This window comes from Globicephala melas, chromosome 15, assembly GCF_963455315.2.
Source record: "Globicephala melas chromosome 15, mGloMel1.2, whole genome shotgun sequence".
NCBI classification, from domain to species: domain Eukaryota; kingdom Metazoa; phylum Chordata; class Mammalia; order Artiodactyla; family Delphinidae; genus Globicephala; species Globicephala melas.
In genome coordinates this window covers 68,184,122-68,210,671 of record NC_083328.1, presented here as the reverse complement: position 1 = coordinate 68,210,671, position 26,550 = coordinate 68,184,122, and the positions used below count along the sequence as shown (strand labels likewise).

General features: G+C 46.2%; 1 protein-coding gene across 5 annotated transcripts in view; it reads left to right on the top strand.

Moving 5' to 3' along the window:
* Window positions 1–26,550, top strand: part of CHD6 (chromodomain helicase DNA binding protein 6) — a 208,633-nt gene that overhangs the window by 143,876 nt on the left and 38,207 nt on the right. For all 5 annotated transcript variants that reach the window (XM_030843581.2, XM_060284146.1, XM_060284148.1 and 2 more), the window contains 8 exons: window positions 7,985–8,149; window positions 9,417–9,596; window positions 10,626–10,736; window positions 12,368–12,570; window positions 13,622–13,821; window positions 14,738–14,897; window positions 20,278–20,367; window positions 22,641–22,744. In XM_030843581.2, coding sequence (XP_030699441.1) covers window positions 7,985–8,149; window positions 9,417–9,596; window positions 10,626–10,736; window positions 12,368–12,570; window positions 13,622–13,821; window positions 14,738–14,897; window positions 20,278–20,367; window positions 22,641–22,744 — 1,213 coding nt within the window. The remainder of the gene's footprint in view (window positions 1–7,984; window positions 8,150–9,416; window positions 9,597–10,625; window positions 10,737–12,367; window positions 12,571–13,621; window positions 13,822–14,737; window positions 14,898–20,277; window positions 20,368–22,640; window positions 22,745–26,550) is intronic.

Below are 26,550 nucleotides of genomic sequence, written 5' to 3'. Positions count from 1 at the left end.
TTAAAGAAAATGTACCTTTAAAATGTAATAGAACTAATAATTTGAAAGAGTAATACAAGGATCAAGAGAGGAATCAACATTATGTTGGTCCTTTGTACCAGCCATTTAATTTTCACGTGATTGTAAAGACGTGGTGTAAGGTTCTGGACTTGCACCTGACAACAGTGAATTGAGGGCTGGAATCAGCTGGAAATCTGTCACTGTTTGGAGACTCCGCCTTTCTACCCATCACAGTCATTGGGATCTGTGTCTGTTTAAAATTTTTCTGAACCTGACTACTTGTTTCTTGTAGGCTTTTGTTCACCTCAAATGTGTTAAAAAGTACAGAACAAACTAGGTGCCTACAAATCATGCAGGAGAGCATTGGAGCTCTGTAATTTCCCCTGGGATGGAGGGCCCTGGGGACAAGGGGTAGCACCACTGCCTCCTACTGGTGGTCTAGCTCCAAGGGTTCTATGTTTATACCTTTGCTGGTGTGTTTTGTTTGCGCTTCACCTCAGTTGTTGACTTAGTTCTCAGTGTTTCTCTTTACCACATTTTTGTGTGTGTGAGTTCTGAAAAGGAAAATGAGGAATATATGAGATTTGACTGTAAAATGGCGAGTCTGTTAAATGTGGCAGGACTCATCCTGCTATCCTTCAGGTAAGTCGTCTTGGTAGAGAATGTGTTTATCTCCTGGTACCATCTAGCTGCTTGTGACAGTGCCCCCTGCCCACCCCCAGCCCCAGCAGAGGTTTGTTTTCCAGACATGGGTATCCCAGGACTAGTGAGGTGGCTTCATGGTGACATGAGAGTCCCAGGTCCCTTCTGTCTCTCTGCTCCCCCATCCTCAGTGAGTGTGGTTCACACGCTCTTGCTTCCAAGATGGATACTTCAGACCCCAGGTAGGAAAAATAAGGAAGGAAGGTGTGACACTTTTTTCAAGAGAGCAGAACTTTTCCAGATATCCCTGATAGACTGCTGTTACATCTCATTGTCCAGAACTGTATTACCTCGCCAGCCCTGGGAGGCTGGAGATGGTTTCAGTTGAATACATCGCTGCCCTTGTATAAGAGTCAGGGTTCTGGTATTGAGGACAAATGGGGATATGGATTCCAAGAAGGTAATAAATTAGTGATGTCTGTAGCTCTCCTCTATTAGACCTTTGCTCAGAATATTTCTTAAACTCCCTCTTGTAATTTGCCCTCAACACCAGGTAAGCCAAAACAAAGAAAATCAGTGTCAGTACTTAATGAGCACATATTATTACTGCCTTACAGTTTCCACAAACCATATTATTTACCTTGATCACTTCCTTCATTTACCAGAGCTATCCATCAGATTTTCTCCTAATAATGAAGATTTACAGTCACTAAAGATAGTAAAAGAAGGTGTGGCAACTAGTTGTAATAGCCAAAAACAAAAGAACTTAGTTGTCCATCAGTAGGAGACTTGCTGCCTAAAACGGTATGTTCAGCTTTGATAAAAGAATGAGGAATATCTCTACATACCGCTATGGAGTCATCTCCTGGATATATTGTTGGGTGAAAAAAAATAAGGTGGAAAAAGTATGTATAGTATGCTAGCATTTATCTAAAAAGGCTGTGTGTCTGTCTGTCTGTCTGTCATGTCTCCCCGCCATGGAAAGATTTTAAATGGTTACCTCCTGGGGGGAGGCGGTGAGGGAACAGGGAAGTGACGAATAGAAGCTAGTTTTTCTGAATATGCCTTTTTGTATATTTGACTTTGGAACCATCCTAAGTATTTTATAGCGTTATAAAACAAAACTTTAAAAACTTTTTATTCTGAAATCATTTTAAACTTTAAAAAAGGTGCAAAATAGTGCAGAGTTCTAGGATCCTTTGCCCTGCTTCCCTTAATGTTAACATTCTGTATAACCATAGTGTAATTATCGAAACCAGGAAATTAATATCAATACAGTGCTCTGATCTATAGACCCTGTTCAAATTCCTTCATTTTTCTATCGGTGTTCTTTTTTCTGGTCTGGGATCCAATTCAGGATTTCACATCTCCTTTAGAAGTTACAACTCCTTAGCCGCCTCCAATCTGTGACATCTCCTGTCTTTCCTTAGCTTTCGTGACCTTGACACTTTGGAAGGATACTGACCAGCCGCTTTGTAGAATTGTTTCTCACTTTGTGTTTGCCTGATGTTTCTCTCATGATCAGATTTGAGGTTATGTATTTTTGGCAAGAATATCATAGAAGTGATGTTATATCTTTCTCAGGGGGTACATGATGTCGATATGTCTTATTACTTGTGATGTTAACCTTGATTACTTGGTTGAGGTGGTGTCTGCCAGGTCTCTCCACTGTAAAGTTACTATTTTTATCTTGAAACGTAGTCAGTATGTTGGGAGGAGATATTTTGAGATGCTATAAATATCCTGTTTCCTATCATACTTTTGCCTATTAATTTTAGCACTCATCAGTGGTTCTTGCCTTCAGTAATTATTACGATGGTGTTTGGCAAACAGTAATTTTCTATTTCAGTCATTCCTTCTACAGTAGGAATTGGAGTCCTACTGTAAAGAACAGCTGTCCTTTGTCCCCCATTTCTTTATGTATTTGTATTGGTATGGATTCCTGGATATCGATTTTACGTTATAGGTTATAATGCACTACTCGCACTGTTTATTTTGCCGTCCAGATTTGGTCATTAGGAGGCCCTTCAGGTTGGCTCCTCTGTCCTTTAGACATGCTCCTGTCAGTTTGTGAGCACTTCTTATTTTCTGGCACCACAAGACACTCAGGTTCATGTTACATTTTTCCTGCCATATCCATGGAACTGACTGTTCCTCCAAGGCTCCCTGGTTCCTTTTAGTTGAGAATGGCATTTAGAAACCAAGGTCTGGCTACTAGGTGTGCCCATTGCCACTGGAGTGTTACTGGTTCTAGACTCTGAGCAGACAGAGCTAGGAAATACAGATGTGCATACTGACACAAGCGCTGGTACCACACCTCTGTATTTATTCCCTGTCTATCCATCTGTAGTGAGATTTCTGATTCCAGTCCAACATCACAGGATTCCTTCTAGCCTTCTGCACTCTTCCGAATTCATAACTCCTTTCTCTGGCTGTGAGAAGCCTGGTCTCATTGTCATAACACAGTACATTTACTCATTTGTTCGATCTTCGTATATGCATAAAGTAGTTTCAGAATTACTAACCCATATTCTACAAAAAAATTTACTTGTGCGTAATATTGGACTAAAGTGTTTTTTAGGTCATTGGTCTTAAAGTATACAATCAAAATACCAATTTCCAAGGTTACTTGGTTTAGTTTTTTTCTTTCCCACTCCCTTCATTGTGGTTAAATTAATGTGGGAAAAATCAATCCCTAAAATTCAAAAGCGAAATGAAACAGTTGAACCTAGCTCTATATGATATGGACAGCATAACCCCAAGAGTTATGCTCAAATGTTTGTATTTCATTTTTCAGTATCTTCATTGTGTTATAATTTCAGTTTGCAGCTCCAATATACCCTTTATCCAGATTCACCAACTGCTAACATTTTGCCTCATTTACTTTATCATTTCTGCCCTAACTCTCTCCTGTCTCTCTGAGTACATAGAGACCTACACACGTGTGTGCACGCACACACACGCCACTTTTTGTCTGAACCATCTGAGAGTAAGTTGTCCCCTGAGTGCCTTAGTGTGTATTTCCTAAGTGCAAGGACGTTCTCTTATATAACCAGGGTTCAGTTCTCAGAATAAAGAAATAAGAATAGTATCTCTAATCCATAGTTCATATTCAAATTTTGTCATTTCTTTCAACATTCTTTATAGTTGTTAGTCCCCCAAGATCCAAACTAGGATCACCCACTTTGTTTAGTTCTCATGTCTCCTTTAATGGGTCAGTGCCTTGATCTTTCTTTTCCTTTCACGACCTTGATGTCTTTGAAGGGTACAGGCTAGATATCTTATAGATAGGCCCTTATTTTGTGTCTGTATTTCCTCAGGATTGAGTTCAGGTTTAGTGATACCTCGAAGTGATATGTCTTCTCAGTGTGTCATGTCGAGAGGAACATGATGTCCATTTGTTGATAATAAGTACTTTGAGCTTAGTTAGTGGCGTCTGCCGGATTTCTCTACTATGAAGTTGCTATTTTTCCCTTTGAAATTACTAAGTAGCTTTGGAGAGAAGCTTTGAGACTATGTAAATATCCTGTTCCTCATCAAAGTTTCACCCACTGGTTTTAGTTTCCTTTGATTATTTTTGCCTGGATCAGCCATCACTGTTACGGTTGCAAAGTGGTGATTTTCTAACAGTCATTCTACATTTTTTAGTTACTTTCTACTCTGAGGAAGAGTTTTCCCTTTTCTCCCATTAGTTTATTTATGTCAGTATGTACTCATGGGTTCTTCTTTTATTCAGTGGGTTATATTCCATACGATATTTACTTTGATGTTCAGATAGTCCTGGACCTAACCAGCGGAAGGCTCGTAGGTTTCAGGTGTTATTTTGATGCGTCTCCATCATTCTTTGAGTACTTCCTTATATTCCGGCACAGTGATATGTTTCAGGCTCATCCTGTACTTTGACTACCCTGGCCCTGGAATTAATCATTTCTCTAACATGCCTTGTTCTCTCTTGTTATGGAGAATGGAGTTTGGAAACCAAGATCTGAGGGTTCGTTATGTTCTTTGCTACTGGGATGCCATTTCTTCTAGGCCCTCTCAGTGGACACAGCTAGACTACATACATACACACACAGGGAATATATATACATAACATGCATTCATATGTATATGTGTGTATATACATGCATGTGTCTACGTAAACAGATGCACACACATTCATGTCTTTGTGTGGTTTTATACACATATGTGCACATCTAACCATGAGTTAATACTGATACCTCCAAATCCATTCTAATGCCATAGAGTTGTTCTAGTTTTTCTTCTTTCCATATTTGTAACTTCCTTCTTCAGCAATGAAAACCCTGGCTCCTGTTACCCTCAGTATATTTACACATTTGCTCAGTCCTAGATTACACAGAAAGTGCTGATCCTGCCACTGTGAAAAAGAAACTTATCTGCCAGTGTGTATTTATTTTTTTATTTTTTATTTTTTTAATAAATTTATTTATTTTTGGCTGTGTTGGGTCTTAGTTGCTGTGTGCGGGCTTTCTCTAGTTGTGGCGAGCGGGGGCTTCTCTTCATTGTGGTGCACGGGCTCTAAGCACACGGGCTTCAGTAGTTATGGCTCACAGGCTCTAGAGCGCAGGCTCAGTAGTTGTGGTGCACGGGCTTAGTTGCTCCGCAGCATGTGGGATCTTCCCGGACCAGGGATCGAACCTGTGTCTCCTGCATTGGCAGGCAGATTCTTATCCACTGTGCCACCAGGGAAGCCCCAGTGTGTATTTAAAATTTAAAACACTGGAGTTCGTACATTCTTGGTGGGATATATCCCAGTGTGGGAGGGCAGTAAACCTTACATTGTTTTCAGTAGTTATGTTTCGGTGGTGATCATGATGATACCGTTTTTCTGATATTTCATGTATTTGCGGGATAAATCAGATGAGTAATGATATTGGCATGGTTAAGAACTGAGCTTTTCAACATGGTTAAAAAGCAATACAGATGTATAGTTAATGAAGTTAAAACCCCGTAGTCCCAAATTTGAATGAAAACATCAGTATGATTTCATGATGTAATTTGTCTTATGTGTGCCCGTGATCGTATACACTACACACACACAAACGCTTCTGCTTTTACCCACTGAGTAGGCCCAGGAACAATGACCAACCTAGTGGCAGGGAGCGTCCCTAGAGCATGCAGACTGTTGTCTCTACTGCCACTTCCCACTGAAAGAAGCTCTTGGACTACTTGAAAAAATGACTGAATCCAGGTTTGGGCAGGAAATATACAATGGGAGCATGGAACATGTTGTCATACCAGAAAGCAAGGGAGCTGTTAGATACTGCTGGTCTTTGATATAACATACAAATATAAATACAGACATATCCATATCTTTTTCTTTATCTATTTGTATATTCACACACACACACACACACACCCCCCTAACTGTGAGTTCATACTGACACCTCCAAATATAATACCAGAATTTTTCATAGTTTTCCTCCTTTCCATATTTGACTGAATCATGTCAAAAGAACTCAGGAGCGGGCTTCCCTGGTGGTGCAGTGGTTGAGAGTCCGCCTGCCGATGCAGGGGACGCGGGTTCGTGCCCCGGTCCAGGAAGATCCCACATGCCGCGAAGCGGCTGGGCCCGTGAGCCATGGCCGCTGAGCCTGCGCTCCACAACGGGAGAGGCCACAACAGTGAGAGGCCCGCGTACCACAAAAAAAAAGAAAAAAGAACTCAGGAGCCAACTTGAGGAGTTTTCCATAGGCTGTATTTGAATAGCATTAAGAAACAGGGACTTCCCTGGTGGTGCAGTGGTTAAGAATCCACCTGCCAATGCAGGAGACACAGGTTTGAGCCCTGGTCTGGGAAGATACCACATGCCACGGAGCAACTAAACCCGTGTGCCACAACTACTGAGCCTGTGCTCTGGAGCCCGAGAGCCACAACTACTGAGCCTGCATGCCACGACTACTGAAGCCTGTGTGCCTAGAGCCCGTGCTCTGCAACAAAGAGAAGCCACCACAATGAGAAGCCTGCACACTGCAATGAAGAGTAGCCCCGCTCGCCACAACTAGAGAACACCTGCACACAGCAACTAAGACCCAACGCAGCCATAAATAAATAAATAAATAAACAAATAAATAAATAAATTTTATTAAAAAAATAAAACAGCAATGCAGTAAAAAATAGCACAGATATTACTTAAATGCATACTTGCATTGTATTCCTTAAGAAACTAATTATAAAACTCTTCATTAGTCACTTTTGGAGGGTGTTCATTTGGAAACTGATTAAATAAAGAGAAAGAATCAGACATTTAGCTTGTCTCTCCTATATGAACTGTACATCAGGGTAACCAAAAAATTGATGAGGGGAATTGTAACCGCTAATGAAATCATGGATCTAGGCAATGATCATCAATTCAAAAGAAAGACAACCACACATCATGTACCTTTTGATGGAAATTTATACACCAACTATGGATTACACTTGCCAAAGGTAGAATCTTAACCTGATCAAGTCTCAAGGTATAACTCCAGTTTAGAGGAAATAAAGGGAACAGAGGAATCCATTCAGTGACACAGCCAAAGTGCAGGCAGCAGAATATAGACTGTGAGAAACTGTAGGACAGATACCTGGTCTCTTCAACAAGTAACTGGCATTTGGAAGAATAGGAGAGATCAAAGGCAGAGATATATCAGCCAGTTACACTGCATGGGCTTTATTGGGATCCTGATGCAAACAATCAAACTTAAAGAAATATTATGAGATGAGCAGGGAAATTGGAACACTAGATAGTTAGTACTTAGTATTAATTTTTTGAAGTATAGCGCTGGTAATACATTTTACAAGAGTCCTTATGTTTAGAAATACATATTGGAATATGTGAGGATGAATCAATATGATGCCAAGGGTTTGCTTCATAGTAATCTTGGAGGGTAGAGGCATAGCAGAGATGAAGCAAGAGTTAACCATAAGAGGTCCTTATACTTTTCTCTACTTTCGTCTATGAAAATTTCTGTATTAAAATGAGAAAACTTAAAGAGTGGTGCTGCTTGCTCTGGGTGAGACATTTCCCCAGAGAGCAAGACAGCATCCTGGGAATGAGTGCCTGCACTCAGACCACAGGCTAGGGAGGGTAGGAAGCCAGGTCCTTCTCATCACTTTGTCCCAGCATACAGCAGTCACTCAGTAAATAACGGGCAATGAAATGGGTGCTCTTGAAGGGGTAGCTGGCATCTGGGTGAATTCTATTCCAGAATCAGTCCCATGACTCGTAACTGTGAGAGCCAGCCACTCTCCCCACGTGGAATATAAGCATTTCCCCGTTCCTTGGGCTGCTTCCGTTCTGTCTGGTGACACGATGTGTGTGACCCTCCTTCCTTCCCAGGCTCAGGCCCGATGTCACCGGATAGGCCAGAGTAAAGCCGTGAAGGTGTATCGCCTCATTACACGGAACTCCTACGAGCGGGAAATGTTTGACAAGGCCAGCCTGAAGCTGGGTCTGGACAAGGCTGTCCTTCAGGACATCAACCGAAAAGGCAGCACGAATGGAGTGAGTATGCTGGTACCTGCTTTCGAGCCTAGAGAAGAATTTATCATGCAGCCCAGGGCCTCTCTGAATTCTTCATTCCTACAGCCATTTTAAGGTTCCCTTTCACTAAATTGAGTCAGGCCGCACATCTTTAATGGGTAATTCCCTGCAATAGAGGGTAATTCAGGTTCAGGTCTCTGCATTTTATAGATGAGTAAAGGAATCTGTAGGAGCAGTTGGGTGGTAGGATTGCCCAACATGCAGTAACATTTCAGTAAATAGAGTTTTACACATTGCCTGTTGGAAATCAGTAGATCTTAACGCTTAACTCCAAATTATCACCATGCTTTTTATCTCATACTACAGACTTCGAGCTCCCTGAAGGTGAGCTATTTTATCTTACCCGGCACCCCTAACAGCAGTTGGCATGTTAAAGACATTCAATGCATGATGATCAATGAAAAAATGAATGAATGAAGGATCAGCTTGAACTATGGCAGTTAATACAATCTTCTTTTCCCCTCTAGAGGGGATAAAAATTGCTGCTAAGATTCTTGAATTGTATTAAAGTCTAGGCAAACAAAGCCGAATATCTCCTTAATCTCTGGCCCTTCTGAGTTGTCTTTAGTCCAGATGTTCTACATCCTCTTAGCTATGCGTATGTTGCTAAGTTTAATACTTCAAGTTACCAGTGCTGGGAGTCATGGAATTCCCTCCTGTGATTGATATAAAGAGAACCAGATTCTTAATTAGAACCAGGAAAGGGTGTTTTGAACTCCCATTTCCTGTTTTCAGCAAGCAGTTGAGAAGATAACACTTGGCATGGGATCCTTTCTTTAGTTAAGAAGTGACATCATTTCCAATACGGTTGTATTTATTTAATAATGAATAACTCATTATTCTTTAGCTCATTTGGTACATCTGGAGGTTTTTAAAGATACAGACTCAAACTAAAACATAAAATAAACATGAAATATGTTCTCTTCAGTGGTGCATAGTTTTAATGGTTTGTGACACTTGATAATAACCAGCATCCTGAGGAATGTTAGGGCCACTGGGTCGTGTGCTGGGTTTTATTCCAGAGCTCCCTGGAGGATTGTCTGCCTGCCCTCCCCATCATTCTCTTGAGTATCTATCTGGGTTTTCATTTTCTAAATCTTGTGTCTTTAGTCTTCTGACATGTGCAATTAGTGGAGGAACTGGGTACTGAATCATGAAGGTCAGATTTCAGGCTGTTTTTCTCCTGTGCATTTCCCACTTTGTGAGTAGCCTTTGGTGACCTGTCCAGGTACAGCAGCTTTCAAAAATGGAGGTAGAGGACTTGCTCCGGAAAGGTGCTTATGGTGCCTTAATGGATGAGGAAGACGAAGGCTCCAAGTTCTGTGAAGAAGACATAGACCAGATTCTGCAGAGGAGAACCCACACCATCACCATCCAGTCTGAAGGGAAAGGATCCACTTTTGCCAAGGTATAAGGCCCTCTCCGCAGAGTCCACGTGGGGTGGCAGTGGAAAGAAGAGTCTTTATTCTTTGACCCTCATTAGCCCGGCTTCTGTTTGTCTAAATGCAAACCGTTGAAATGGTCTGGCTACACAACTGTTCTGTGTGCCACCCTGAAGATGCAGGGTCTTAGAGAGGCTTTGAATAATGGGTCACAACCTAGAAAAGAAATCACCACTCTGAATCCTTGGAGCTGATCTTCCGTGGGCAGGATAGACACTTGGGTTTGCAGTTTGCCTTCTTCACTATTCACGGAGACTGCTCCAGAACCCTCGAATGGTCATCCCGAGTCCCTTGGAGAGCACTCCTTGATCTGGGAGTTGAAATTCCTGTGAACACGTACTTTGTTCATTTCATGAGACAAGAGATTTTATTCAAGATTCCCAGCTTCTAGTCTAGGTGCCTTTTTCCTCTGCCCGTCAGGTCGCTGGATTTAGAACTCAACTAACCAGACCACTTGTCAGATCACTCTCAGGTTCTCTCACCGTAGGTTCTGTGAGCTTCATGACCTGTGTGATCAAATCACCTGTTTGGTGGCTTATGGGGGAAGGGCTTTTTCAGGGACATTTTGTGCTTTAGAGGCATAGCTCATCTCTGTACACCTCATATGGCCCAGCCAGGGCCTTGCCCAGAGTGGAAACCTGGGGATTGGTGAACTGAAAGAAAATCTATATCCAGGGAAGTTTTAAGAATCAGCCGTTTCACGGGCAACTGGACATACGTTGCCATCATCTCCCAGGGGTTGTCCTCCTGCTTCCGAGTTTAAGTTATAAAAAATGATCCTGTAGGTTGAAATTGTAATATCCTCACCCCACCTTTAAAATAAAATTTTAAAACAATAGCTTCAAGATTTTCACTTTCATTTTGGCAGCTCTGTTAGGGGTTTTGATTTTGAATGCGGATGGAGAATATTCTTGAGTCTCTGGTGCATTTGAGATCACACAGGTGTTTTACAATTTGTGTTCAAGTACAGTTTATTGGCTCTTTCTTCTTCACAGGCTAGCTTTGTGGCTTCAGGAAACAGAACGGATATTTCCTTAGATGACCCAAACTTTTGGCAGAAATGGGCTAAAATAGCTGAACTGGACACTGAAGCAAAGAGTGAGAAGGTACAGCACTGAGAATATTTTATTTCATTGAACATTTCACTGGTGTCTTATGGGACCGTAAATTCCTACCAGCTCAAATCATTATTTACTCCTAAGCCTTAGTTCTTAAATAAGGTGCTGTATGTAACCCACTTAAAACATGCCTGGCACATAGAGCTTGAGAAATGTTATCTTTAAAGTGACCTAATGGGGCATACAGTCTGCTGGGTGTCCAGGAAATTCGATAAAAACAATTAGAACTGGAACTGGCCAGACAGGTCAAGATCAGCCCTCTGACCCAAGCCAAAATCTTATCCTTGGCATGTGACCGTTTTCCTCTATTTCAACACTTCCTATGCAAGGAACTTTACCTCCGACGAACATTAGAGGAAAAAAGCATGGTGAAGAAAAGTTTGTTGGGTTCACCTCCATTCTTTTCAGTATCTTGAATTTTCCTATTTCTGAACATGAGAAAGAGAATGGCCTTGGAATAAAACCAGAGTTTGAATACTGGCTCTGCCACTGACCAGCTGTATGTCTTTGGGCAGGGGAACTGACCTCACTGAGAGAGTGAAAAAAGACATTTGAACAAAGGAGGTGGTGACGCCCACTTGGCAGAGTTAGAGATAACATTGTGAAGGTGGCTGCCCAGCCCATGTGAGGCAGCCCATACGTGTTAGTTTCCCCTCCCTCCATCTCTGACCCAGTTACCTCCCTCAGGGATGAGCACACATCACTTTCTGCCTGTCTTCTTGGGTGAGTGTTGAACTCTCATGGACTCACAGACCCAGGAGACTGTCCCTGCTTACATCTAGCTGATTCAGTAACCAGCATCCAGCCTTAACTATTCTTCCGTAGGATCGCCAGAGGTTGCTTCATCCAACCTCTTTTCTCCTGGTAGGAGGATTCTGCAGTCCCCTTAATAACCTGTTTATAGTGTTTAACAATGTCACAGTCAGGGAGTACTCTGTGTGCAGGACAGTGGGCAAGAGGGGGAAGAAAAAGCTCTTGCCCTGAGACAGTATGCAGGAGCTTAGCTGAGCTTTGGGAAGAGGCATGGGGGGAGGGGCGAGAAGCATGAAGTGATGGAGACCAGAGAAGTGATGGTCTTGGCCAAGGGAGCCGCCAGAATGGGTGAGTTTCCTGAGCTAGAGGTTATCTTTTCCATGAAAGACAAAAGGTTAGTGGCACCAGTGGAAGGCAGAATGAAGTGGCAGTAACTTGTGTTTGTCTTCCAAAAGTTGCTGAGCAGGTGGAACTCTCTGACTCCTCCTGTCTCCAGAGCACAGGCGGCCTCCGCATGCCGGGCACAACAGCTGGGGTGCACCACTCCCACCCTTCTTGGCAAGAACAGGAGGCCACTCTGGCGCTGGGGGGCCTCGCCTGCCCAGGCCCCTGTTAGACTGCAAAACCAGCAGATGGGGGCGGCCAGCACTGGGGGCGGAGGGACACACCAACTTCATCAAGTCCCAGAGTGTCCCCTCTGCTAGTCGTGGACACGGCAGGTGTGCTGGGAAGAGGCTTTCCTGCTGGAGGACGAGATGAGGGTGGTTCTTTCCCAAATGTGTCCTGAGGAACAGCAGCAGGATCTGCATTGTGATACAGGGAGAGTGAAGGGGACTTTCTCCCCAGCAGTCCTCTCTTGTTTCCAGGAAAGCTTAGTGATCGACCGCCCGCGCGTGAGGAAGCAGACCAAACACTACAACTCTTTTGAGGAGGATGAGCTCATGGAGTTTTCAGAGTTGGACAGTGACTCTGATGAGAGGCCCACGAGGTCCAGGCGCCTCAATGACAAAACCAGACGCTACCTCCGAGCCGAGTGCTTCCGGGTGGAGAAGAACCTGCTCATCTTTGGGTGGGTATTGGCTTCACTTGTTCTTGTTGTTGTTTTCCCCTCTTTGGTTCAGTCCCTGAGATTTGTCCAGTGTGTCTCTCCACTCACCTCTGGGGTCTGGGCTGATGGAGGGTCTGTTGGCAGAAGAGGGAGCTGTGCCTTCTGCCCGTGGCCCCCCTCAGTCACTGCACTCTGCTGCCATGTTGTAGACGGGCCGTGATTTTCTCATATGCTTGTTACGGCAGAGCTCTGGTACTAATTTACTGCCTGGTACTGATTTCCTGCCTTTTTCCCCCAAGGACATATAAGGAATCAGTGTAGCAGATGTTAGAGTTAAGGCATGATTCATGCAGGGCTCTGGCTCTGGTAGAAGTAGAGGGTTTAGCTTCTGGGAGCTCACCATTGCTTTCAAATACTGCAGCTGTAGTCAGTTGGGTTTTTTAATAATTTTTTTAATAAATTTATTTATTTTTATTTGTTTTTGGCTGCATTGGGTCTTCGTTGCTGCGCGTGGGCTTTCTCTAGTTGCGGCAAGTGGGGGCTACTCTTCATTGCAGTGCGCGGGCTTCTCATTGCGGTGGCTTCTCTTATTGTGGAGCACGGGCTGTAGGCGCACGGACTTCAGTAGTTGTGGCACGTGGGCTCTAGAGTGCAGGCTCTGTAGTTGTGGCGCACGCGTTTAGTTGCTCCGCAGCACGTGGGATCTTCCTGGACCGGGGATTGAACCCATGTCCCCTGCATTGGCAGGTGGATTCTTAACCACTGTGCCACCAGGGAAGTCCTGGACTCTGTTTTAATTCCAGACTTATTCCTCGCTCCAGATATTTTCATCCCTCCCTTCTTAACATTCTAGTGGTCGTATGAAGCTCTCTGTGTCCAGTGTCCAGGTCACCTCAGTGACATTTGGTGTGCTACAGTATGCGATCCTCGAAGGTCTTTCAGGACAAAGCCCTCAGGGTGATCAGGAAGCCCAGCAGGGGTCGAGAAGCACTCGGCTCCTGTTTGTCCTGCAATGTTGAAGGCATGCGTGGCCCTTCCGCCCTCTAACACCATTCTGTATTTCCACTCTCAGCTGGGGCCGGTGGAAGGACATTCTGACCCATGGACGATTCAAGTGGCATCTGAACGAGAAGGACATGGAGATGATTTGCCGGGCCCTGCTGGTGTACTGTGTCAAGCACTACAAGGGGGACGAGAAGATCAAGAGTTTCATTTGGGAACTGATCACGCCTACCAAAGATGGGCAGGCCCAGACCCTCCAGAACCACTCAGGTGAGGGGTGGCACGGGCCGTAGCCGAGAAGCAAACCCCTGTGGTTCCCTCTCTCCTCCCATGTGGGCCCGTGTTGCCGTGCTTTGGGCACATCTCTTCCTCGGTGTATTTCCAGAAGGCTACCTGTGGGAAAGGATGCTGGTGTTTTCCACGTCCATTCTCCCTCAGAATCATCCAGTGTTAGCTGTGATATTTCGTTTAAGTGCAGGTGGGCCCTCTTGAAGTTCCCCACGTGCCGGTCCTGCCCACTAACCTGGGTGTCACAGGGGTTCCTTCTCTGATATGGGGACTCACACAGCGTGCCCTGCCTCAGTTCCACCTCTGTCTGTGCGTTTCGTTGTACTGCTCCTTCCCTGTGCTGAGACACAGCTCACCTTCACGTCTCAGACTGAGCATTCCTTTTCCCCGGCTAGGCTGTGAGGTCCCCACGGGCACAAGTTCTGCTACACCTTTTTTTTTTTTTTTTTTTTTTTTTTGCGGTATGCGGGCCTCTCACTGCTGTGGCCTCTCCCGTTGCGGAGCACAGGCTCCGGACGTGCAGGCTCAGCGGCCATGGCTCACGGGCCCAGCCGCTCCGCGGCATGTGGGATCCTCCCGGACCGGGGCACGAACCCGCGTCCCCTGCACCGGCAGGCGGACTCTCAACCACTGCGCCACCAGGGAAGCCCTGCTACACCTTTCTTGATCCTGCAGGACACTCGGTAGATTCTTGCTGCCTGACTGAATGGTCCTGGGGGTTACTAAGTAGGGGACCGGCTGTCTCCTCGCCATCCCTGCCTGGGGGACGGAGGAGTGGGGCCTGTCGTCCAGGGCCACCGTGCATAGCCCGGCTGCCTCTTTGCCACCCTAGCCCAGCTCTGTTCCGACAGCTGCGTTTAAGCCGTCTCGGCTCACGTTCCGTACCTTTCTGTCTCAGGGTTGTCCGCTCCAGTCCCCAGAGGGAGGAAGGGGAAGAAAACGAAGAACCAGCTGCTGCTCCCGGAGTTAAAGAACGCAGACTGGCTGGCCACCTGCAACCCCGAGGTGGTCTTGCACGATGATGGCTACAAGAAGCACCTCAAACAGCACTGCAACAAGTGAGTGTGCCCCCCTCACCCCTGGTGGCAGCTCCGCTCTGACAGCACGGCTTCCTGGGACCCCCCACGGGGCTGTGGGAGGCCACTTGATGCCCCTGTACCACCGTGCAAGGTCTGGAAAGGCGGATAGGCTGTGTGCTCGAAACTGGGTCAGGGTTCAGTCGCATTGAAGCCTCTCTACCTCCTTTAATCATCCCTTTTCTCCCCCGGAACCCGGCCTCTCTTACCAGAGCAGTTCGTACAGGATCTTCTGACCTGACTCTCAAAATCCACGGAGGACGCTGGTGATTTCACTGCTCACTCTCCTTTTCCTCTCCCTCCCTCCACCCCTGAGGGCACATCAGGGAGAGCAGAAGACTGGCCTTGGTGGCCACCGCTCTCAGCCGTACCCGCTTGCCAGGTTGCTTCCTCTTCAGATTTGCTTTGACATTCATGGCCTCCCGGTGTTTGGTGGACATTCATTTGAGATAGCATTCTTTATATCCCGAGGCTAAGAGCTGGGGTGGGGCAGGCGGAAATAAAGGAGAAAGTGATAGAAAATGAAACTGTTCTTGTGAAGTTTAGTTTGGGGGAGTTAGGGCACCCAGCCACGAAACAATGACAGGTTTGCATGTGGGTACTTGCATCGCTGTACAGTGTATCTGTTAGAAGTAAAAGGACCCTTGGCAACCATCTAGCCCAGCTTCCTAGGCCAGGCAAGACTTACCGCCTCAGTATTCCTGGTAGGCAGTGAGAAGGCCTCAGCTTGCACACCTCTGGTTATAAAGAGTGTATTATCCTGTAAATCAAGATGTTTTGCTAGGTCTTTTCTTCCTCCCTGTAGCATCAACCTAATGGTTCTGTAGTTGTTGGGTTGTGGTTATTTTTCCTTTACTGCTGAAGTCTAACCCTGTCCTTTGATCCCTCCAAATATTTGAAGGTAGGTCTCATGCCCAATACTGTAATAAAAACTACCGCACACAAAGGTACAAGCTCTCTGGGGCAGTAGGTCTCAAGACAAGACTTAAAGGGCACTTGCTGCTGATAGCAGAGCCTGGCTGGGGCAGGACCCAACGGCATGTTCACTGACTGGATCAGAGTCACTGTGAGGGAGCAGAAAGGAAGCTGGCAGGGACGAGGGCTCCTTGATGGGAGACCTGGTATGGCAGGCTCACTGAGGAGTCTGTTGTAAGTACTAAGCAACCATATTTCTTGAACAAGTGAGACATGATAAAAAGTGATACTGGGGGAGAAAAATTAATCCGGTAACAATTTGCAAGATGGAGTAGGTGTTTACCTGGAGCTGAATGGCCAACTAGGAGAGTTCTGTCATAATACTAAGTATTGATCGTGATGACCTAGATTAGGGTGCTGACTGTAGAATTGGGGAGAAAGGGTCAAATACGAGAGCTGTGACTGAAGAAGAATCCATCACGTGTGACGAGGAATACAGAAAGCAGGTAACTCTGTGGCCGTCAGCCTCGTAGGCTGGAGAATGGCGGTGCTTGTAGCCATGACAGAATCAGAATCTATTCAGTAAACGATGAAGAGCAGCACGAAGGACTCGGGTTTTGCCTTATTAAGTCATAGCAGCAACATTTGGCTCTCGCATCCCCAGCTGGAGAGATTAACATAGAACTTCGCTTGACACCCGCACAGATGATCACAGATGTTGAGCCGAACTAACTGTGACCTTTGAGGAATTCCTTAACATTTCTAACCACCAGCCCCAAGGTCTTTCCTGAGTGAGGGCCTTACCCCGAGAATCAAAGAATAATGCAGTAAAGCACTTCTCTGGGTTTGAAGAAGCTGACTGCTGTTTATTCATCTGAATCTGACGGAGAGTACTGTCCTCTTTAGTCCTGGCTCAGCAGCCAAGAGATTCAGAGCCGGCAGGGGTCTTGCAGCTCCTCCCACGCAGCGTGGGGATTCTGTGGGCAGTGTCCCAACAGGGACTCCTCCAGCCTCTGCTCGAGCCTTCCTAGTGATGGGAGTTTACCACTTCTCAGCAGTACTCATTTAATTACCAGATGATTCTAATTAATTGTCCTTCTGTATATTGAATCTAAAATCCGCTTCCTTGAATCTTCCACCCTTTGATCTTGGGTCCTGGTTCTGTCCTGAGGTGCACCAGAGAACAGGCAGAGTTTCTTTAGCATAACTGGACTGTGAGCTTCTAGAATTGTGGACTCTGTTAATTAGCAAATTTACTGCCACCCCAATATCAGATGTGATATCACCCAATATCAAGAAAGGTTCTGGGGTCAGGACTGCCTGGATTTGAATCCTGGCCCCATTACTTACCTGCAGGTGAATTATTTTAAAAATGAGGATAATAGTTCCTACCTCAGCTTCGTTATGAAGATTAAGTGAGCTGATACATGCTGACAGATAGTGAGTACTCAAAGCATTTGCGTAATTAGTAGTACATGTAGTATTTAGGGGCGTGAAGTTGTTATCAAAAGAACTTCAAAAGGTTAAAAAGCAGCTGCTTCGAATCTAAGCTCTAAGAAGTCAGGACAGTGACTGTGTGTTCAGAGTGGGTATAGTGACCAGAAGGGCGTACCGGGGGGGCCTTCCGGGGAAATGTTCTGCTTCCTGATCTGGATATTGGATACACATGTGCGTTTGGTATGTGGAAATTCATCGAGCTGTACATTTATGCAAAATGCACTTTCTGTAAGTATATTTCATACCAAGAGAATAGTTTTCTAGAAGAAGAAGGAAATGAAAGAAAAGGGAATACCGCCAGCCAAAAGGTTTAATAGGTTTTGTTTGGCTGAAGTGAAGGGTGTCACAGACCAGCTCCAGATCTCCTTCCCTGTGAGGTCAGATGCCACCTGGGGTTATCATCTCAGCCTGCGAGGAAGTGGCTCTCTAAGAGGAGTTGTCTGTCCGTCCTCTGAGTTGATTTACTTCTCATTTGCAGTATAGGTGAATGCTACTGGCTTTCAGTTCTGTTCTCCTGTGCTGCAGATACTGCCCGATGTCAACACCTTTGCCTCTTTTTGGAGATACAGAAACAGCTGTATCTTACATCTTCTGGAAGCCTTCCTCTGATTGAGGTAGATCCAGGCGGGCAGGAATCCTGTACCTAAGACAGCCTCTTTCCAGTTCTTGCTAAGGAGGCCGTCAGCTACTGCCAGCTAGGCAGAAGGATCAGGGACGATTGCAAATTCTTAGAGTTCTCATTCTCTGAGCTTTGAAAAAACATCTCGAAATTGAGTTGATTGACAGCTGAGGTAAGGAATGGTATGGCAGAAAAGTAAGGGTTCTTTCCCATCTAAAAGTTTGGGCTTCTATGTTGCCACCTACAACTGAAGCCCACAGTGGCACTTCCAACCCAGATCTAAGAAACTTTGTTGTTTTAGAGACCTCAACCCCTCGTTATTTAAACACCTTTTGAATAGGTAATGCATACACGTGTTAACCAATATTTTTTGTCAAAAGTAAGTTTTCCTCCCACTCCAGCGCCCCTGTTTCCCTCTCCAGAGGCGACCACTGTTAACTGGGTTCTTCCAGAGATGCTCTGTGCAGGGCCCAGCAGTGGGAACGCACAGCCTCCTCTTACCTTCTCTAAAGTAGTATTTACTTTACATGCTGTTTGTGTTCTCGTCGCTCTTTTTTTTTTTTTTTTTTTTTTTTTGTGGTACGTGGGCCTCTCACTGCTGCGGCCTCTCCCGTTGCGGAGCACAGGCTCCGGACGCGCAGGCTCAGCGGCCATGGCTCACGGGCCCAGCCGCTCCGCGGCATGTGGGATCCTCCCGGACCGGGGCACGAACCCGTGTCCCCTGCATCGGCAGGCAGACTCTCAACCACTGCACCACCAGGGAAGCCCTCGTTGCTCTTTTTAAACAACTTACATGGAGATCAGTTTCTACAGAAGTACGTGTAAACCGGGCTTCTGCTTTAGTAGCTCGCCTTCACTCTTGCCTGGTGTCGACACAGTGACAGGTACTCTTGTAACCCTCACTGCAGCATCTCCTCAGATGTGGTGGGCTTCTCTGTGCCTGTCCTTGCCTTTCACTCTGTGTTTTGCATACCTTCAGCCGCCCGCCCCTAACCCCCACGGCCGTCTGCTGTGCTCTGATTCTCTTGTGGCTGGCCTTATTTCACGATTGGACTGTTGTAGGCTCCTCAAGAACAAGGTTAAACTAACGTTTACTTGTGTTACATACTCACGGTACCAGCACGGTGCAGGACACACCAGTTGCCCAACAAATACTTAATTGCCTCATCTCAGACATGCTGGGGCAGTTGCATGAAGCCTGAGTGTGGTCCATGCCGAATCACAGGAGAGAAGACGGGATTGCTCTCTGGCAGTATCGCCATGAAAAAGACTTTAAAATATTCATGTAACATGTAACTATGTGCAAGTGAAACTATTTGAAAACAGCACCATTCAACATAACCTCACCCGTCACTAAACTAGGAAACTAGTAACGAGCCTCTTGGAAGGCAGCTTTGCCTGAGAGATCATTGTGGCCGTGTGGACAGGGTGAGACCTCTTAAGCAGGGGTCCCCAACGCCCAGGCCACGGACTGGTAGTGGTCCAGGCCGCACAGCAGGAGGTGAGGGGCGGGTGAGCAAGGGAAGCTTCATCTGCTGCTCCCCATCGCTTGCATTACCGCCTGAACCATCCCACCCCCCACCCCCTGGGTCCATGGAAAAATTGTCTTCCACGAAACCGGTCCCTGGTGCCAGGGATCGGTTGGGGACTGGGCTTCCCTGGTGGCGCAGTGGTTAAAAATCCGCCTGCCAATGCAGGGGATGCGGGTTCAATCCCTGGTCCAGGAAGATCCCACATGCCGCAGAGCAACTAAGCCTGTGCGCCACAACTACTGAGCCTCTAGAGCCCGCGAGCCACAACTACTGAGCCCGCGTGCCATAACTGCTGAAGCCCACACGCCTAGAGCCCGTGCTCCGCAACAAGAGAAGCCACCGCAATGAGAAGCCCGCGCACCACAATGAAGAGTAGCCCCTGCTCGCCACAACTAGAGAAAGCCCGCGCGCAGCAATGAGGACCCAACACAGCCAAAAAATAAATAAATAAATAAATTTATTTATTTTTTTTTTTAAAAAAGTTGGGGACCGCTGCTGTTAAGGACCAGGTGGGATGCTGTTTCTGCTGCCCTCACCTCCCCTCCCTCACCTCCCACTCCCACAGGATGACCTTAACAGATGACTGATGAGATACGTTTTCTTGAGTGGAATGGAAATATCACAATAATTTCTGCCATTAATACCTGGTGTTTTCTTTTTCTAGTCCTTTCTCATATATAACTTCATAGCCCTAACAACCCGGGAGCGCCCGGAATTCCCCCAGGTCAGCTTGGGGATGGCAGTTCATAGGCAGCTTATGGGTTCTAATGTGTTTCATTACTGTGTTCACGTATCATAGGGTACTACTGCGAGTCCGGATGCTGTACTACCTAAAAGCTGAAATACTGGGAGAAGCAGCGGATAAAGCATTTGAAGGAACTCCGGCCAGGTAAAAAAGGTCAACCTTAGCTCCCAGTGTTAAAGAATTGCCATGAAGTGCCTGTTGATGGAAATGGACAAACCTGCCTGTGTTTCAAGAGGCCCGTGTTCCCTCCCACCCAGGACCAGTTCTGGTAGAGCAGGCAGGCAGAATGAGGATGATTCAGCCAGGTCATCCACGAGTGAAATAAAGGAGAAAACAGCTGCTTACAAACACAGCTCTTGGTGAGGTTCTTAGTTGGGTTTTTTTTCTCCCAGTAGTGTTGTAAAATTGCTTTTAAAGCAGTCATTTCTCTACCTTAACTAATCATTGTTCGATAGATATTAGTGACTTTGATACTTGATCCAACAGGTGTAGACTAAAAGCTCTACTTGGAATCCCACTCTTGGCCTTAGTCCTCTTCTACCTTTGAGTGGTTCTCCTTTATTTGCTAGTCGTATTACTAATACTTTGCCACCATTTGATGTGTTGTGCCTTAGTTTTGTAAGCTAGTGTTTCCAAAGCTGTAGAATCCTGTGGGAATATCCCAGGATTGGGGGGAATGAGGCTGCTGAGCCCCCAGCTACTACTTGATTGGACTGTCAGAAGTCACGGTGTATAAGTGGGATCCCCAGACGGCCTCCTTCACCTTCCCCAGATTGGCAGTTTGCTCTGGCCCCCACAACGCTGCTTGTTCCCAGGGGACATAGCAAGTGTTGGTATTTGAACTGTGCTTTGAGATTCCCTGGGGCCCTGGTTTCTTTCTCTTACTTTCCACTGGGCAGTGCTAATGACTTCAGTGGTCACAGGAACACTAAAGAAGGAGAGAGGTGACAGGCAATGACAGTCCTACCCCTGAGGCATTTTGTAATTAGGACCAGTCATCTCATTGACTGTTACTACTTGGTAGTTACTGTGGGCATTTCTAGTAAGGATAGGGAGGTGGGGTGTGTTGCTAAAACGTTCAATTTTTCAGTCATGTATATGCAGCAGAATTCAACTTGCTTATTTATATCCAGTGTTAACTGGGCAGAAGTAATGTATCTGAATTTACTCCGCCCCATCATGTGCTTTCTTAGATGCGTAGTTGGAGGGAAGTTAGTAGAACGTGGAACGAGTAGGTCCATTGCCCACCCCCTTCCCCCTGCTTCCCTCCTTCCCTCTGCTTCCCTCAATCTTAGCTCTCACTGGTCCCGTGCAGGTTAAATGCCTTATTGTGCAGAAAGTGCTGTGAGGAATGAATCACAGCTCATCCCCCAAAATTTGTTCAGCCCACGGCACCACGCAGGCAGAGCATTGGGCCCTGAAGTGGAGCCAGCTAGGGAGCACTGCCTGGAGAGGTGGGGGCCAAGGAGCCCCATCCCCACAGGGAGAGCTGGGCCCGGCAAGGGGCAGGCAGCCCTGTGTCACAACAAGAAGAACCTGATGGGAGAAGAAACTTCAGCATTGCAGAGGCACCATCCCAGGCAGCTGGGAGGTGGGAGGGAAGAGCCATCCAGATGGATGTTCTCCCCAAAACCCCAGAGCCTTCAAAAGAGTAAGGATGGTGCTCAGACAAATAAAGCCAGTCAGCTAAGGGTCCATGTGGGCTCTCAGAACATGGACAGAAACTCAACGAGGGGCTGATCCCTCCATGTCAGCTCCCTGGGGTGAGCTGTGTTCATCCCTCTGGCCAGAAGTTTTACCCAGCAGTCCGTTAGCAGACCCTCACCAGGAAGTGCCTCTTGCTGTGGCTGCCAGCCTCTGAAAGGCTCTCTTCACACCCCGCGTGCAGCAGTGCAGACTAGCTTGTTCTCAAATGGTGCCTGGGGTCTCCAAAGGTTGAATCCAGATGATTTGGGCACTTTGCAGCATTTGATCCTGTATGAATTCAGACACCTGAACGCATGTATCATGTATGAAGTCAGAAGGGGTGTTCTGCCTTCACATAACCAACGTATTGCTGGCTTTTGCCATGGCTGTCAGCCGAAGAGGCACATTAGAGCCACCTGACACGGGTAGAGCCCTCAGGCTGGCTGACTGTGCGTTCTCCACGAGGTGCTTTCAGATTCTGCGTCATTCAGTCTGAGTGGAGCCTGAATACCAAGTACATCTGCTGATGTAGCTCCCTCTGTAAACCAGGGGCAGAGCCCTGGTTAAGATATCTTGGCCCCCAGCTATCTGAATCCTCTCATTTGTTGTTGCTTCAGCTTCTCAGCATGCAGCCCGGGATGTGGCTTAGTATGAGGGTTCAGGCCGGGAGCTCTTGTGTTGTTTTCTGTCTGTGTTGACGGCACTCTGAGTCCACGCCCTTCCTTCCACAGGGAGCTGGACGTGCCTCTGCCCGACATCGACTGCGTGGAGATCCCAGTGGACTGGTGGGATGCCGAGGCCGACAAGTCGCTTCTGATTGGCGTGTTCAAGCACGGTGAGTGTTTCAGTGATTCTGATTGGCGTGTTCAAGCATGGTGAGTGTTTCAGTGATTCTGATTGGCGTGTTCAAGCACGGTGAGTGTTTCAGTGATTCTGATTGGCGTGTTCAAACACGGTGAGTGTTTCAGTGATTCTGATTGGCGTGTTCAAACACGGTGAGTGTTTCAGTGAACATTTTCTCTGTCCTGAAAAATTCCATAGGCCTGTTGCATGTCTCTCTTAGAAAGTAGAGCCTCACCTCTGTCCTCTCAGAAATTTGGCCAGATGAATGTGTGAGTCATGAAAATATAGCAAATATAAGTATCAGTGAGGCACTTTGAAAGGGTGGCCACAAGGGCTTTGTTCAGTGTGTATCTTCCTCACTAGCCTCACCGCACCATTGTGCGTGGGATTGTTCACTCTTACGGTCCCAGCCGCCGGCCTAGTGCCTGTCACGTGGTAGGCCCCAGGGTTTCTTGAGTAAAGCAGTAAATAAATGGGGGAAATGTTAGGTTTTAGCATGTCACATGTATGCAGAATTCTAAGGTCGTTCTAGCTAATCTACATATTCCTAGTGTGTATTTTTTGCCCTATTGGTATAAAAATTCAAGAATAGTAGATGGCATAGACATCTTTTTTTTTAAGGTGGTAATCTAGAGACTAAAGGGGACTAAAGAGACTAAAGGAGGTAGGTTTTTGAATAGCTTGGAAAAACTGAAATAAATGTCCTGTTTCTTCATTTCTGGCCTTGTTCTAACTACCTGCCCTTGTTTTCAGCCAACTGTTAAAATGAATAATGAAAGTCCCAGATAATATCCACTGTAATGTGCCTAATACACACCTTCCCTGCCAGGTGAATTAGCCAAAATTTTGAACTGGAGAGCAGGGGTTAAAGTGGGAAGAGTTAGGTGTACTTGGCTTTCACTGCCAGCTCTGCCAGTGACTAAATGTGTGACCTTGGGCAAGTCATAAACTTCTCTGACCTAGTTCCTCACCTGTACACTGGGGAGAGTATCAAGACAACCTACCTGGAGAGTTGTTTGAAGATTAAATGAGACAGTATATGTGGGCGGCCTAGAACAGTGCTTAGTGCATAACAGGTGTTTGGTGCTGTCCACTGTCACTTATTCCTCTGCCTTTGGAAGGTTAACTCTCTTTCTAACACACGCCCTGTGAGTAGAATTCTTCAACATTTGCAGGCCAACCTGCAATATTTACGTAGCAACCACGCGTGTACCTATTTTAATGAAGAACCCTTCAAAACGTAGATTCTGGTGTTACAAATGCAGGCTTTGGGGGAGGGTCTGGTGCTGTTGAGAGCCCTTTATCAAACCACTGGGGTAAGGGAGTCAGAGTCAAGATGGCAGAGTAGGAACGTCCTGAGCTCACGTCCTCCCACGGGCATGTGGAAATTACACCTGCTTACAGAGTAGCTGTGTCTGAGAATGACCTGAGGACTAGCAGAAAAGACGTTCCCCAAATGGAGAAGTAAAGAAGGAGCCACAACAAGAATCGTAGGCGAGGCGGAGGTGCAGTCTAGCCTGGGACCCACACCCCCGGGTTGGTGACCCACAAGCATCAGAGGACAGCAAAGAACGAGTGTGGACGAGGATGTGGAGAAAAGGAACCTTTGAGTACTTTTGACAGGATTGTAAATTTGTGCAGCCACTATGGAAAACGGTATGGAGGTTCCTCAAAAAATTAAAAATGGAATTACCATCCGGTCCAGCAACTCCACTTCTGTATACTTACCCAAAGAAAACAAATACACTAATCCAAAAAGATATGTTCATTGCATCATTATTTACAGTAGGCAAGATATGGAAGCAGCCTAAGTGTCCATCAATGGATGAATGGATGAAGAAGATGTGGTGTATATATACAATGAAATATTATTTGAGCATAAAAAAGAATGAAATCTCACCATATGCAACAACATGGCTGGACCTAGAGAGTAATATGCCAAGTAAAATAAGTCAGGCAGAGAAAGCCAAATGCTACATGACCTCACTTTATATGTGGAAACTAAAAATCAAAACAAATGAACACACAAAACAGGTGCTTATAGATATGGAGAGCAAAATGGTGGTTGCCAGAAGGGAGGGAAGTGGGTTGGTGGGCAAAATAGGTAAAGGGGATTAAGAGATACAAACTTCTATTTATAAAATAAGTCACAAAGAATATGGTCAGTAATCCTGTATTAGCTTTGTGTGTGGGGACGGATAGTTACTAGACTTATTGTGATGATCATTTCATAATGTATTTAAATGTCCAGTTATTCTGTTGTACACCTGAAACTAACATAATATTGTACATCAGCTATAATTCAATGAAAATTTTTCAAATCACTGAGGTTAGGCTAAAGCAGTGCTGTCCACTAGAACTACTACTAGTGATGGAAGTGTCCCGTTTCTGCGCCGTCCTCTACGGATGCCGCTCGCCGTGTGTGGCTGTTGAGCGCTTGAAATGTCACTAATACAACTGAACAGCTGTATTTTTAATATCATGTAATTTTAATTAGTTCAAATTTAATTAGCCGTATGTGGCTCCTCTGCTGGACAGTGCAGGGCTAGAACTCAGCTCTGAAATGAGAAGAGGAACCATGTGACCTCTCCGTGAAGCACAACGAACCAGTCTCTTATCAGAAATGGTAGAGTCAATCTGATGATATCTAAGGTTACTTCCAAATCTAAAATTCTTCTGCTCAGTGAAGCAGCTCGCAGGGTTGCAAGTTAATAATTCCTAAGTGTTTCCTGAGCACGCCTGTGAGACTTGAAGATGGTGCATCACCCACTCCGTTCAGGTTCTCCCAGTTGAGTGAGCTCTGGTATTCAGGGTCAGAGCTGGGGGGGCAGGTGCCGGGGAGGTGATGCATGCAGTGCCTGAAGTACCTGGTGTAATGTGATGAGCTTAGCAGACACGCTGTAAAGATGGGGAAGACTTAGCCTCTGTACCCAGTGCTGGGGGACCGGTGTTAAGCCACACATGCAGACTGGCTCCCTCTTGGATGGGACCAGACCCGTGTAGTTGGACAGTGACATTGGAGTCAAACCTAGGCTGGGTTGGACCAATGCCGATGCTTGGCTGCGTGGGCCCATCCTCCTTGGTGTCTTGCGTAGTCCAGATCAGATCCTGCTCCTGGCGGGGGGCTGCTCTGCTGGGTCTGCTCCAGCAGACATTCTGTGCGCCTAGGCTTAGACCTGTCCTCACCTGGGTAACACACCTCATCACCCCACGAAACAGCCCTCTCCACAGGATAACCAAACCCACACAACGTGTCTTACCAGGTGACAAACTCCCAGATACCCAGCAGCCGATGGAGATGTGATATTTTCAGAGAGCCAAGCTGTCTGGCGTTTACTTTTCAGGGTTCTATCAGGAGCTCTCTCTGCCTTGCCTCCATGCCCTGGAGACATAGTATGAGCTGTAGAGCTGCAGCCATTTTCTTTGTTAAGAAATACACAGCTGTTCATCGTCCAAGGTTTTGTGGATCTTCTGCTCCATCCCAGACATAGCCTGCTACGACCCTGCTCAGATCGGAAGACCAAAGCCCCGGTTCCATTTCCGAGCTGACCCCCGTGGAAGAACTGGCTGGAGCTTCCGCTTACAGCAAGAAGGACCCTGCAGCAAATCTGTGCTGAATGATGCTGTTGACCGCTCTTGATCGCATTAGGAAATAGGCAGCCTGGATTTATGAAATACTCATCAAGCTATGGATTTTAGTATTTCTGTTCATACTCTTATAGAGGAACTTCTGGACTAAGTGGAGAGAGGCAAGCAGCCTACGCCACCTGTTGCTCTATTTATGTCTTTATGTTGCTA